The sequence below is a fragment of the Felis catus genome, chromosome A1 (assembly GCF_018350175.1).
Source record: "Felis catus isolate Fca126 chromosome A1, F.catus_Fca126_mat1.0, whole genome shotgun sequence".
Lineage (NCBI taxonomy): Eukaryota > Metazoa > Chordata > Mammalia > Carnivora > Felidae > Felis > Felis catus.
Window position 1 is genome coordinate 6,016,102 of NC_058368.1, and position 15,671 is coordinate 6,031,772.

Below are 15,671 nucleotides of genomic sequence, written 5' to 3' on the forward strand. Positions count from 1 at the left end.
CCCAGTTCTCCACATAGGGGTGTCCCCCGGGCTTTATCCCTGTCTCTTGTACTCACTGAGCTCAACAAAATGGAAGCTTATGGTCTCCATGGTTTGGCAGAAACCCTTGGGGGAAAAGTGTATATTGGCACACGATTACCTTCCAAGATTCTTAGGAAGATTCTTCCAAGATTCTCAGTTCATTCTTGGCTTCAATCTGGTTTTCTTACTTTTATGCCCAATCAAATAAGCACTGGGGTGTGTGTGTGTGTGTGTGTGTGTGCGTGTGTGTGTATGCGCAGGTGCGTGCATGTGCGTGCACATATGTGTGTATCTGAATTGTTTAGCAGGAGCAGAGTGAAAACTTAGAAAATATAATCTATAAAATTGCCAGAAAAAAGTCCAAGAATGATTTTTGTCCCCCCCCCCCTTACTTCTCTCCTACTCCAAAAAAAATACTGTTTTCTATGTAAGTAGTACTTTTTTGAGAGAAAGGAAGAGGTAAAGAAAGTCACACAAACAAATAATGTAGAGGTTATAAAAACAAAACACTTTATGGTACATCACTGGCTCCTATGTCAACCCCATAACCCTAACCCAACCCAAAAGAGAAACACATCAGCAACAGTTAAGTTCCTCTGTCCAGTGGGTTAATGCAACCATGACAAAAGAACAAAGTGCATCTGGTAGGAAAAAGAGCTAATGTTGGAATTACTGCTTTTCAAGAAGCTTGGACAATAGCTCTAGAACAAATCTGCTTCTCTTCCCAAGAAATCTCTCTATGCTGCAGAGTGACGTGTGTCTAGATGGCTAGGAACTTTTTTTTTTACCTTGAGATGATTATGACTTATCTAGGGAACCAGTTTACCCAACATGTCAAGTGCAGCTGTGTTCATGACTATAGCCACTCTTACCCACAGATGGCCTAGACTACGTTCTCCTTACAGAGAACAAGAAGGAGGAAACCCAGGAGGGACAACACAGAAGCATGAGGGAGGTGGTCAGATGCCACCTGATGGGAAGGAAATACCCATTGCAGGGAGTCTCTGTGTAAGTTTCCTCTAAAACAGCCAGTGAATAAAGCAATGTAGTTCTACAAAGAGACCAGAGACTGTGTTTTTAAATTTGGGTCTCACATGAACCCACTTAATGGTACCAAAAAAATCACTTACTCTCTGTGCGAGTCACTTTGTTTATAGAATGGGAACATCTCAGAATTGCCATAAGATTAAAACAAGACAGGTGTAAATTTTTCGAATTTTTGCTGAACGTCTGTAGAAATTATAGAAGGGATGGAATTAATCTAACAACTAGGAAAGAAGAAAATATGCCCAGGGAAATTAAAGAAAAAGATAATAAAAGTATAGAATAGCGGTCAGCAAACTATGGCCCACAGGCCTAATCCAAGCCCTGCCTCTTTTTATAAATAAAGTTTTATTGGAGCACGGCCGCACCTATTTGTTTACATGTTGCCTGTGGCTATTTCTGATGCCACAACAGAGACTGCCTGGCCCCCAAAGCTGAGAATATTTACTATGAGTCCTTTCACAGTAAAACTTTGCAGGTGCTAGTCTATACTATAAAGAGAAGGATGGATGGTGAGTAGGGTAGGCCTTTGTTTTCCTTAAAATTTCTCATTCAGAATAAAAGTTCCTTAAATGCACACCAACGTGACTAACCTGGAAGAAATCAGAACCATGTCTGCAGGAAGGAATTGTCCATTTGAGGCCTTCACAATGTCACCCACCTTGACCTTTTAAACCGGGAAAGAAACAACCGAAGCATAAATTCTAAAAGCACAGATAGAGGCAAAACATGTCAAATATTCTTAAGAAAAATTCTGATACGAAAATCCTGAAGCCATGCTAAGAAACTTCGGCTACATTAGAACAATTTTATTTTTTCAGGGATTCATTCCTCTAAAGTAGTTGCTCTTAACCAGAGTCTCTTTTGCCCTCCCCCTCCACCAGGGACCTTTGGCGATGTCTGGAGACATTTTTGGTTGTCACGATGTTGGGGTTTTAGGGGGTCGTGCTATTGGCATCAAGTGCCCGGAGGCCGGGGATACTGCTAAACATTTGGCAATGCACAGGACAGCCCCTACAACAAATAATTTTCTGGCCCAAAATGTAAGCTCTGCCAAGGCTGAGAAATCCAAACAGACCTACTGGTACTAGTATTTTTCCCATGATACGCTGTTCATACACCATCACGCTGTAACTGCTTGCCTAATGATGTGTTTTTCTCTGCTGGTCTGTGAACTTTATGTGGAACAGGGAATGAATGAGTGAATGAATGAATGAACAAATAAATAAATATTTGTTGGCTGAATGTATAAATGAATTCCAACTTGTAAGTAAGACAGAGATGTAAATACTAGGAACAATACAGAGGGAAAACAATATGAATTCTTGATGCCTCTGCTCTGAGAGAAGCACCCCGCCCACCCGCTGGAGCCTCACTCCTCTCCTCTTGTCATTCTCCCCTGACATTCTGCCATCAGGAATGGAGTGGCTCTGTCAGTGGCTTTGTTCTCTTCGTCTCAATGAGAGGAGCAAAATGCAATCATGACTGTTTTATCTCTCTTAGGGAAAGAAATACTGATACCTAGAAATCAAAACATTCTTATAATTAGCCTTCAAAGGAATTTTACACTGGTCAGCAATTAATTCCTATTATTTTTAAGTTTATTTATTTTGGGAGAGAGAGAGAGACAGCACGCACAGGTGCAAGCCAGGGAGGGGCAGAGAGAGAGAGAGGGAGAGACAGAATCTCAAGCAGGCACCTCACTGTCAGCACAGAGCCTGACCTGGGGCCGGATCTCACGAACCATGAGATCATGACCTGAGCGAAATCAAGAGTCGGATGCTTAACCAACTGAGCCACCCAGGCGCCTCAGCAATTAATTATTGATGAGGACAGAGTCGGTATCTAGCCTGACTAAAAATAAAAGTATGCCTTGTATTTATATCCCAAGGAAAATATATTCACGGAAACATCCCCTGAGGTAGTCTCCATACAAAGGCTGCCTTCTACCCTGAGCAACAGTCTGTGAAGCATCATCTTTAGATATTCCAGGAAATGACACAGAAGTAACCCAGAGGCACATTAGGAAGCACGTAGACTTGCAACCACTTAGACTTCAATTCAAATCCTAGTTTCACCACTTGTGGGCTGTGTGACCTTGAGCAAAATATACTTAATTCTCTTTGATCCTCTACTTCCTTCATCATGTTTCATAGATAAAAATCTGTAACTTTAAATATGGTAAGCGCCAGGAATGCTTGTGTGGCTCAGTCAGTTAAGCGTCCGACTTCGGCTCAGGTCATGATCTCGCGGTCCGTGAGTTCGAGCCCCACGTCGGGCTCTGTGCTGACAGCTCAGAGCCTGGAGCCTGCTTCGGATTCTGTGTCTCCCTCTCTCTCTGCCCCTCCCTCACTGATGCTCTGTCTCTCTCTCCTTCAAAAATAAATAAAACATAAAAAATAATAATAATAAATAAATATATATGGTAGGCGCTTCTTACTAAGTTAAAAGTTCAAATACGTTCTTACCTCTTTCCACATAATCACTTTCCATTCATTCTCTCTGAACACTGAAAAACATATAGCTATATATTAACTGTAACGATTGTATTAGGTAAAGTCCAAAATAATAAAAGATACTTTTCCAAAAATCTAAATGTGTTTCATTACAAGGTACTGTCTTTATTAATTTAACCTTGACATAAAGTGGAAAAATATGTGAACTGTGTTCACATACACTGCACCAAAATAGAGCAATATGTATAATATAATGTAACATAAGTATAGACAGATGACAGGTAGAAGCTACGTTAAGTTACTTCCACTCCTGAAAAAGTTCGCTGCTACATGCTAAAATACTGGCTGATAGCCCAAAAAATAACCTATATTTCTAATCAATTATCAAGATAGCACATATCAAAACTAGGACTGGGAGAGACTATGTAACACCCAGATCTTTTTTTTTTTCTTCTAATGTTTATTTTTGAGAGGGAGAGAGAGAGGGAGACACAGAATCTGAAGCAGGCTCCAGGCTCTGAGCTGTCAGCACACAGCCCAACGCGGGGCTCAAACTCCTGAACCATGAGATCATGACCTGAGTGGAAGTCAGACATTTAACCGACTGAGCCACCCAGGTGCCCCTCCAGATCTTTTCTATTGACATAAGAATTGCTCATATCCCAAATATTCCAACTTCCCATCTCTTTTCTTTTCTTTTATCCTAATTAACATAATTGATGATTCTTACATATGGCAACAGTTTCCTTCTGGTTGCTGTTTGTGTCTGTATTCCTTTAAATAATAGAACGTTATGAAACACAGTATGTGTATCTATTTGGTCAATTTGGGTATTTTCTTACAGTGAGAAGAGATAAAAGCTCAGTCTAATATCTTACCTATTGTGTTCTTTGTGTTGACTAATCTGTCTGCCATGTGTCGTTTCTGTTACAGAAAAAAATCCATTACATCGGAAGTTCAGAGTGAATAATTCACATTATAATACAAGTCACAGTAGGTTTAAGAAAGAACAGAGGCAGCAAACCTGTCAGTCTCTTCTTTGTTTTGCCCTTATCTGACTCTCCTAAATGAGAGGTCATCTAAGGGAGGGGCTAAGTGTGGCCTCGGAGACGGCTTGCCTTGGTTAACATCCCAGCTCTGCCTCTTACTAATGCAGGCTTCGCAGGTCACTAACCTGTCCGTGGCTCCATTTAAGTGAACACATGCAAACACACACGCACGCACACACACGCACATCCACGCACATTTTACAGGGCCTCCTACATAATGAATGCTACTGAAAATGTTAGCACATTATAGGTTGCTTTCAATGACTATATTTATAGTTAAACACATAAGTAGCAATCGTGGATTTCGCTCCAATTTAGCCCAAGGCTTTAAATCAAGTTTGAGAAATTCTTTCATATTATAAACCAATCAAAAGACCAGCAACCAAACAGATTTTCCTGATGTCCTATCTTAATAAGATATGAAGGAATTCAGCACAAGAATATGAATAACAAATAGTTAGCAATTTTGGAAAATGAGCATGAGGATTGTGAGTGAGGAGGAAGGGGCCTCTGCTGGAGTGGCCCAGCTGTCTTTATGAGGTAGGGTCAGAGCAAACAGAAAGCAATCTTAAATGTCTCCCTTCTTTTCCTTCACAGGTAAAACCTGCAGGCTCTCGTGAAATTATAGCTATGACAAGGTTAAAGGAGAAACGAAGTCACTGCACAATTCCTGACCTCTTAGGATCTTCACCTCTGGTAGCATTATATCCCCAAAGATACTAACATAGTTCTTATGACCACTATTAAGTCCTTCTGGTTTCTCAAACACACACACACACACACACACACACACACACACACACACACACACACTTTAAAATTTGAAACCTTAGGGGTGCCTGGGTGGCGCAGTCGGTTAAGCGTCCGACTTCAGCCAGGTCATGATCTCGCGGTCCGTGAGTTCAGCCCCGTGTCGGGCTCTGGGCTGATGGCTCAGAGCCTGGAGCCTGTTTCTAATTCTGTGTCTCCCTCTCTTTCTGCCCCTCCCCCGTTCATGCTCTGTCTCTCTCTGTCCCAAAAATAAATAAACGTTGAAAAAAAAATTAAAAAAAAAAAAAAGAAAGAAAAGGGGCGCCTGGGTGGCTCAGTCGGTTAAGCGTCCGACTTCAGCCAGGTCACGATCTCGCGGTCCGTGAGTTCGAGCCCCGCGTCAGGCTCTGGGCTGATGGCTCGGAGCCTGGAGCCTGTTTCCGATTCTGTGTCTCCCTCTCTCTCTGCCCCTCCCCCATTCATGCTCTGTCTCTCTCTGTCCCAAAAATAAATAAACGTTGAAAAAAAAAATTTCTTTTTAAGAATTTGAAACCTTAGAGTTTAATTCACATTTCACATCAACTACAGGTTTAAAGAATTATACCAGTTGCAAAACACGCAGCTAGGAAAAAGAGCGAGAAATACACCTCATGTACTCAAGGCAAGAGTTTTGAGAACATCTCACTAACAGTAAACTTACATAATCTTCTACAATCTCTTTGATGCCTGAAACGGTAAGTATAATCATCAAGGGCAAGAGAGTTGTATATTTTCCCGTTGGAGACACATCTGGAATTTGCTGCGAAAACAGAGTTACACTATGAATTCTATGATACATTTTTCTTGTATTTTGCTTAACGCTAAAAGCCAGGCTACTCGTGGCATACCCAGGACATGAAAACAACATGCGCTGTTAAATAAAAAGGGGAAAGAGACTCTTAGCACATCGAAACCATCCCTCGAGCATGGCGTGCAACGCTACATCATGGGAAAGCCACCAGTGCGCCTACTTAACGCTTCAGTCATATGTCACCTTCCCAAGAGAATACTGTTAGTACGTTTTGAATTCAGAGGCTTGGACTGTATTCTGAAGCTGACTGTATTTGAAGCTTTCAAAACTTAATTGTCTAAGATAGCATCCTTTCCAAACAGTTAAAGCCAGAAGGTCAGTTATCGTAACCGAATCTTGCTTCTTCTTGAGGCGGAAGGGAAATTTTTTGGAGGCCTGGGAGAATAACATTGCTTGGGTACAAATTACCTGTGGAGAGGGCTCCGGGGCCATGCCCCACTGTTTAAAGATAGGAGAAATAAAGCGACAAGCAGACTGGCAGTTTTCTGATGGACGCAAGGGTAGATGAGGTTGTAAAGGAGATCCTTTAACAGATTTAGAACAGCTCTCAGGCCTGTATTTCTAGACTTGGGTCTAGAGAGTGGATACTCTCTATGCTGCCTTATTTCCTGCTTGTTATTTCTTTGTGCAGCCAAAGAGTATCTATTCTGAAGCGCTCAATAATTCTCGTGGTTACTTTAAAAGCAGTCAGACACAGGAAGAAAGGGAGAGGTTCTAGGATCGCTGAGGCTATCAATGAAACCTGCCTTCCAAATAACTTGCCTCTGCCTGACTTCTCCATCTCTCTGCAGTGCACCCCAAGCCCGTCGTGTTGCTCCCAGGCCCCCCTCTCTCTTTTCCTCAGTTAAAGCCTCGCCGGAGCTGGTCACTTCACTGTAGCTCCTGACTGGCACTGCCTTCTCACTACAGTCCAAGCTTCTGAATGTAGCTCACGAAGCTTCTCATTACCTGGCCTCGGCCAACATCTTTAGCTTCTTCTCTACACTCCAGACAAAATTTTTACCATTTCCAGAACATTTCACATGCTAGAGAAAATTTTAACACTTTGAATTTTCACAATGCAAAACATATAAGACCTTCTTGGAGAAAAGCCTACCTCTTTCCCTCCCCCACTGGGTCCCCGGTTCTCACAAAAGGCGACCAGTGTTTCCGGTTGCTGTGCCTTTGCTCACACGGTCTTCTGTGCCCCAAAGGTCTTCTCTTCTTCCACTGACCTCGACTTACTGTTGAGCTCCTCATTCTCTAGTCTTTGGCTCAAATGTCTTCTTTTTCAGTACTTTTCCTGAACCACTCGCCCTCAAGCCCAGAGTAGGCCGTGTTCCCCTAGCACTTTGTAAATATTTCTTAAAGCACTTGTATGTTAAGACTACCCCCTCTCCAAAGGGAGAACTACATCTGACAATTCATCCTTGAATTACTAATTTCATGCCCAGGTTTTGGTACACACTATGTGATCTCTATAAATTTTTGCTAATGCCAATCTTCTGTTTAAGGTCAATTCAACAGATTCATTAAATTCTTATCTCAAAGCTTGGCCGTTTTGAAGGCACTGTTTCTTTTCTTTTTTTCTTTCTTTCCACGTTTTTATTTATTTTTGAGAGACAGAGACAAAGCATGAGTGGGGGAGGGACAGAGAGAGAGGAAGACACAGAATCTGAAGCAGGCTCCAGGCTCTGAGCCGTCAGCACAGAGCCAAATGCAGGGCTCAAACTTACCCACTGTGAGATCATGATCTGAGCTGAAGTGGGACAGCTAACCTACTAGCCACCCAGGTGCCCCTTGAAGGCACTGTTTCTATTCTCAAGGAATTTGCAGTTTGCCAGGAGAAATAAAACCAATTATAATGCATAGCACAGATTACTGCTACAGAAGATAAGGGAGGGAGAAGTCAGCATGGGACACGGCATTTAGTGGAGTTTGGAGGAGGGTGGTTTTGAGTTGTGCCTTTAAGAGAATGGGTGGGGTACAGCCAGATGAGTGCCTTCTGGGTTAGAGAATAGAATGAACCAAGGCCTAAAGAGAGGAAGGAAACTGAAGAATTGTGAGGAGACTTGCCTCTCAGATTGTGTTGGGTTGTAGGGTTCATGACAAAAACAAGGTTGAAGAAACAGGAATAAACCAGATTATGGAAGGCCTTGAATTTAAGTGTTTTGAAAAGATGTCATTCCTAAAAGAAAACACAGAGGGAAAGCTTCCAGACGTTGGTCTTGGCAAAGATTTCTTGGATAGGACGCCAAAAGCACAGGCAACAAAAGCAAAAAACAGACAAGTGGGACTACATCAAACTAAAATTCTTCTGCACAACAAGGGGAACCATCAAAAAAATGCAAAGGCAGACTACAAAATAGGAGAAAATATTTGAAAACCCTCCATCTGGTAAGGATATAGAAGGAACTCCAATTCAACAGGAAAAAAAAAAAAATAATAATCCAATCACAATGGGCAAAAGACTTGAATAGACATTTCTCCAAAGACAACATACAAATGGCCAAGAGGTACATGAAAAGGTGCTCAATGTCACTAGTCACCAGGCAAATGAAATTCACAACCACAATGAGGTATCACCTCACACATGTTAGGATGGCTATTAATTAAACACAGAAAATAACAAGTGTTGGTGAGGACGTGAAAAAATTGGAATCCTTGTATACTTCTGTTGGGAATATAAAATGGTGCTGCTGTTACAGAAAATAATACGGAACTTTTTCAAAGAAATTAAAATAGAACTACCATATGCTTCAGCCATCCCACTTCTGGGTATTTATCCAAAAGTTGAAACCAGGATCTTGGAGAGATAGCAGCACTCCCACATTCAGCTCAGAATTATTCACAATAGCCAAGATATGGGAACAACATCAATGTCTGTCGATGGATGAGTGGATAAAGAAAATGTGGCATCTATACAATGGGATATTATTCAGATTTTAAAAAGAAGGAAATTCTGGGACACCTGGGTGGCTCAGTTGGTTAAGCAGCCAACTTTGGCTCAGGTCATGATCTCGCGGTTTGTGAGTTCAAACCCCGCATTGGGCTCTGTGCTAACAGCTCGGAGCCTGGAGCCTGCTTCGGATTCTGTGTCTCCCTCTTTCTCTGCCCCTCCCCTGCTCACGCTCTGTGTCTGTCTCTCAAAAATAAATAAATGTTAAAAAAAATTATAAAAAGAAGGAAGTTCTGCCACATGTAACAACATGGATGAATCTTGAAGGCATTATAATGAAGTAAGCTATAGAAAGACAAATACTGCATGAATCCACTTATGTGAGATATCTAATGTAGTCAGATTCATGGAGTCAGAGTAAAATGGTGGTGTCAAGGTCTAGAGAGAGGGAGAGATAAGGAGTTGTTATTCAATGAGCATAAAGTCTAAGTTATGCAAGATTAAGAAGTCCTAGAAATCTGCTGTACAACAGATGTCTATGGTTAACACTGGTATATCATACACTTAAAATTGTTAAGGGGGTAGATCTCACATTAAGTGTTCTTACTGAAATATTAAAAAAAGAAGAGAAAAGAAAATTAGGTATTTCAAACTAGCATTTGGACTTTCTTTAAACTCTTTCTTTTAATACAATAAAATTATCCTCTCATGGAGGTGGCATACATTATAAAAGTTAGTCCAATAATATCTCATTAATGATCTAAATCAGGAAGAACTGTGGGCCAATTCATCTACTGGGCACCAACATCCCCCAAATGAGAATTTTTCATCCCCCAAATGAGGATTTGGATGTCTTACTGAGTAACTTAAATATTGTAAGAAGAGAGTTCTCTTCTTGCCGTGTTTCAATTTATTCTGTACGTTCAATTTTTATTTCAGCTAAATGAGCTTTTTACATTTTTCTTTTTTAAAAAAAGCATAATCCAGTAATGTGTTCAGGAATATTACCTGCAATATAGTAATGAACAGGAAGAAAGCATTAGCAGCTTTGCTAAACTGCAGACACAGATATCGAGGGAGGAATGACCATATGCTGTACTTGGCTGTGCTGTAGGCAAAAAGAAAATTACCACTGTCAGTTCACACTCTGAACTCTAAAAACACCAAAGGAAAACCCAGAAGTGGATAAAATATTATTATAAAACACTGACTCTTTTCTGAAGATTTTTTTGTCGTTTTTGAACACTCATTGTTACCTGAAAACAATGTCAGGACAAAGAAAGAATTTTCTCCATCTCAGGAACTAAGAACTACGAACACAATAGACAAGCAGGAGGTATTCCACATTTTCTAATGGCCTGTAATTCTTATAACAGAACTCCTAATCAGCATCTGTCTCATAGTTCAAGGATAACAAGAGCCAGCAATGTTTCTCCCTTCTCTCCCTCCCAGGAGCTTTATCATTAAAAGTTATCTTAAATCCATCTACCCCCAAATGCCTAGGCCATGTCACGGACAAAGAAAACCATCACGGGTGTGTTTCTTTTTTTCTAATTAATCTACTACATTTAAACATCAGAAAGGGGCGCCTGGGTAGCTCAGTCAATTAAGCCTCTGACTCTTGATTTCAGCTCAGGTCACGATCTCACAGTTCCTGAGATCAAGCCCGGCGTAATGCTCTGCACTGACAGTGTGGAGCCTGCTTGAAATTCTTTCTCTCTCTCTCTCTCTCTCTCTCTCTCTCTCTCTCTCTCTCTGCCTCTCCTCTGCTTGCATTCTCTCCCCCCCCACCCCCGCTTTCTCTCTCTCTCAAAATAAATAAATAAACTTTTAAAAATAACCAGAAAGACCAGGAGTTTGGGGAAGATGGCAGAATAGGAGAAACCTGAATTCACCTGGTCCCACAAACACACAGAGATAACAGCTCCATCACACAGAAGAGGCCACACCAAAAAGGGCAGGAAAGGCAGAGCTGCATTTGGGAACCAAATCCCCAGCACAACTAACCGCAAACGGGAGAGACAGCACAAGTCCAAAAAGCAAAAGGATGTGACCCCACACAGGGCACCCCCAGCCCTGGGGACCCACACTGATGAGTCCCCATAAAATCTGGCTTGAAGGCCAGTGGGGCTTCAATCCAAAAACTTTAAAATTCATCAGGCTTAACTGTGGGAGAGCCAGAGAGCAAGGGAAAGCGGAGTCCCTGCCCTTAAAGGGCCAGCATACTAAACAATCCAGCCCAAGGCCCAATACAGAAGCAGCAGTTTGAAAAGCACATGGGGTATACATGAAGATTTACTGACTAATCTTAAAACATGTGCCTGGAGGGGCAGGAATCTGCATGAGATTTTTCCAGGAACAAGAGTGCTGGCAGAAGCCATTTCTCTTTCCTTCCCCCGGGCTAGATAGCCAGATGCTTGTGGGAGCCAGCAACACTCTTCATCCACCTTTCTAGCATCAGGTGCCCCGGCCCAGCATTCCCCTGTGGACCCTCCCCATCCGGCCTGCCTGATTCTTCAACAGGCATCCCAGCAAAGCAGCTGCTGCCCAACAGACCCTGCGAGCAGCTCCCACAGGGACCAGCACCGCTCCAAAGGGACTCCTGCCCTGAAGAGAGGGAGACATAACCCCACATAACAACATGCCCACAGTTTCTGCAGCCAGGCGTCTTGGCTGGCTCTGCAGAAAGCAAGCCCTGCCCTAGGGTGCATGTGCAGCTATGGCAGAAAGGCTAACTGCAGACAGGTTGGCTGACTGCTGGCCCTGCCCACCAACAAGCCCACAGTAGCCACAGACATGCCTCTCCACAGTGCAGGGAGCAAACCCCATCCAGTGCACCAACAGAAGAAAAAATGGGTCACTGCAGCTGTCTGAAGTAAGAATAACTGAGGCCCAGCCATAAGTGGAGGGTGCAAGACAGCCCACACGGGAGACACCCCTGGAGGATGTTGTTCTGGGGACCAACGGAGATTGCACTATAGGCACCACTCCTATTAAAGACCGCTACATTCAAGTCCAGGAGATGTAGCCAACCTGCCTTATACATAGAAATAGACACAGAGTCACAAAATCAGGAGACAGAAGAATATGTCACAAATGAAAGAACAAGACAAAATCATAGGAAAAGACCAAAATGAAACAAAAATAATATGCTTGATAAAAAAATCAAAGTAATGGTCCTAAAGATACTCAGAGAATTTGAGAGAAGAGTGGATGAACTCAGTGAGAACTTCAAAAAAAGAGACAGAAAATGTGAAAAACTAGTGAAAGCTGAAGAATTCAGTAACAGAAATTAAAAATACAGTAGAGGAAACCACAAGCTGATTAGAGGATGCAGAAGAACAGATTAGTGATCAGGAAGATAGGGTAATGGAAATCAACCCAGCTGAACAGCAAAAAGAAAAACCAATAATAAAAAACGGAAATAGGTTAAGGGAACTCTGCGACATCATCAATAACATTCAAATATAGAGATTTCAGAAAAAGAAGGGGGCAAAAAACTTATTTGAAGAAATAATAGCTGAAAACTTCTCTAATCTAGGGAAGGAAACAGACACCCAGATACAGAATGCAGAGAGAGTTCCTAACCAGATGAACCCAAGGACGTCCATACCAAGACATATAATAATTAAAATGGCAAAAAAGTAATGATAAAGAGAATTTTTTTAAAAGCAAGAGACAAGCAGAGAGTTACATAAGAAGAAAGCCCCATAAATCTATCATGTGATTTTTCAGCAGAAACTACAGGCCAAAGGGTAGCATGATAGATTCAAAGTGCCAAAAGAAAAAAAAAAAAAAACCTACAACTAAGAATATTCTATCCAACAAGTTTACCATTCAGAATAGAAAAAGAGATAAGGAATTTCCCAGACAAACAAAAGTTGAAGGAGTTCATCACCACTAAACCAACCTTACAAGAAATGTTTAAGGAAATTCTTTAAATGGAAAGAAAAGGTCATAATAAGAAGAAAATTATAAGAGGAAAAATTTTCACAGATAAAAGCAAACATATAGTAAAGGTGGTAGATAACTCACTTATATATGAGTATGACAGCCAAAAGACAAAGGCAGTAAAATCAGTTATCTACAGAAAATTGGTTAAGAGATATACAAAATAAAATGATGTCAAATATGACATTATATACATAAAACATAAAGGGGTGTAAAAATGTACAAATATAAAAATATAAAATGTACAAATACAAAAATACCAAAAAAATGCTTTTATTTTGTTTTTAATTTTAATGTTTATTTTTGAGAGGGAGACAAAGACAGAGACAAAGCTCAAGAAGGGGAGGGGCCGAGAGAGAGAGAGAGAGAGAGAGAGAGAGAGAGAGAGAGATACAGAATCTAAAGCAGGATCCAGGCTCTGAGCTGTCAGCACAGAGCCCAACGTGGGGCTCAAACCCACAAGCTGTGAGATCATGACCTTAATTGAAGTCAGATGCCTAACCAACTGAGCCACCCAAGCACCCCCAAATTTAGTGCTTTTAGAATGTGTTTGAACTTAAGTAACTATGAACATAGACTACAACATACATAAGATGTCATATATTTGATCCTGGTGGTGACCACAGATCAAAAACCTACAGCAGATACACAACAAATAAAGAGAAGGAAATCCAAGTATAACACTAAGGAAAGCCATCAAACCACAAGGAAAGAGAGCAAGAAAAGAATAAAGGAACAGAGAACAACTACGACACCAACCAGAAACAACAACATGTCAATAAGTAAATATCTACCAATAATTAAATGTGAATGTACTAAATGCTCAAATCAAAATATATAGGGTAGCTGAATAAATAAAAACAAGCAAGACTCATTTATAAGCTTCCCTACAAGAAACTCACTTTAGACCTAGAGGCACATACACACGGAAAATGAAAGGATGGAAAAACATATACTATGCAAATGGAAGCCAAAAAAAAAAAAAAAAAGCTGGGGTGGCAATACTTAAATCAGACTAAATAGACTTTAAAACAAAGACTATCGCAAGAGACAAATAAGGACACTACATAATGATAAAGGGATTAATCCACCAAGAGAATATAACAATTGTAAATATCTATGAACCCAACATAGAAGCACCTAAACACAAAAAGCAAACATTAGCAGTAATAAAGGAAGAAACTGACAGTAATACGGTAATAGAAGGGGACTTTAATACTCCACTTACATCAATTAATAGATTGTCCAGAGAGAAAATCAACAAGGAAACAGTGTCTGTGAACCAGATCAGACTAGATGGACCTAACAGATATAAACAAAACATTCCATCCAAAACAACAGAATACACACTATTTTCAAGTACATGTAGAACATTCTCTAGACTAGATGACATACCAGGGCACAAAACAAGTCTCAATAAATTTAGGAACATTCAAATAATCTCAAGCATCTTTTCTGACCAAAATGGTATGAAACTAGAAATCAATTACAAAAAAAAAAAAAAAAAAAGAGCTGGAAAAAACACAAACCCATAGAGGCTAAACAGTATGCCCCTAAACAACCAATGGATCAGTGAGGATGACCTCAGTTTGGCTTGTCTGGCATTTTCCTCCTGCTCAGAGTGAGGTGATTTGTTGGGATGGAACACAGAGGTAAAGTGGACTTCTCGTCACATCATGTCAGGGTCCCCATCATCAACACCATTTATTGCTGCTAATGAAAAACTCAAGAAATACATGGAGACAAATGAATTGAAAACACAATTTTCCAAAATCTTTGGGACACCGCAAAGCCTGTTCTAAGCAGGACGTTTATAGTGACTCAGGCCCACCTCAAGAAATAAGAAAAAATTCCAAACAACCTAACCTTACACCTAAAGGAGCTAGAAAAGCAAGAACAAACTAAGTCCAGAGCTAGCAGAAAGAAGTAAACATAAAGATTAGAGTGGAAATGAATAAAATGAGACTAAAATAATAAAGATAAATGAAATCAAGAGCTAGTTCTTTAAAAAGATAAAGTTGATAAAGTATAACCAGACTCATCAAGAAAAAGAGAAAATGACTCAAATAAAATCTGAAATGAAGGAGAAGAGGGGTGCCTGGGTGGCTCAGTCCATTAAGTGACCAACTTTGGCTCAGGTCATGATCTCACAGTTCGTGGGTTCAAGACCCACATCGGGCTCTGTGCTAACAGCTCACAGCCAAGAGCCTGCTTCAGATTCTGTGTCCCCCTCTCTCTCTGCCCCTCCACCATTTGCACTCTGTCCCTCTCTCTCTCAAAACATGAATAAACATTAAAAAAATTTAAAAAGGAAAAAGAAAGGGGAAAAACCAACACCACATAAATACAAATCATTATAAGAGACTATTATGAGAAATTATATGCCAAAAATTGGACAACCTAGAAGAAATTCCTAGAAACATACAATCTTCAAAACCTGAATCAGGAAGAAATAGAAGATCTGAGCACACAGATTGCCAATATTGAAATTGAATTAGTAACCAAAAAACTCCAAACAAACAGAGGTCCAGGACCAGATAGCTTTACAGATGAATTCTGCCAAACTTTTAAAAAAGAGTTAATACATATTCTTCTCAAACTATTCCAAAAAATAAAAGATGAAGGAAAAGTTCCCAATTCATTCTACAAAGCCAGCATTGCCCTAATACCAA

At 40.7% G+C, this 15,671-nt stretch overlaps 1 protein-coding gene across 18 annotated transcripts in view; it reads right to left on the reverse strand.

The window, feature by feature from the left end:
- The window catches only part of LOC101096779 (phospholipid-transporting ATPase IB-like), a 216,630-nt gene that overhangs the window by 173,301 nt on the left and 27,658 nt on the right, over nucleotides 1-15,671 (reverse strand). For 15 of the 18 annotated variants that reach the window (XM_045044103.1, XM_045043975.1, XM_023250089.2 and 12 more), the window contains 5 exons: nucleotides 10,057-10,156; nucleotides 6,021-6,119; nucleotides 4,400-4,445; nucleotides 3,534-3,574; nucleotides 1,659-1,732 (listed from right to left, as the gene is read on the reverse strand). The exons of 1 other annotated variant lie outside the window; for it this stretch is intronic. In XM_045044103.1, coding sequence (XP_044900038.1) covers nucleotides 1,659-1,732; nucleotides 3,534-3,574; nucleotides 4,400-4,445; nucleotides 6,021-6,119; nucleotides 10,057-10,156 — 360 coding nt within the window. Of the gene's footprint in view, nucleotides 1-1,658; nucleotides 1,733-3,533; nucleotides 3,575-4,399; nucleotides 4,446-6,020; nucleotides 6,120-7,266; nucleotides 7,835-10,056; nucleotides 10,157-15,671 lie in introns of those variants that run through there. 2 more of the 18 variants (XM_023250092.2, XM_045044076.1) reach the window with 2 other exon arrangements.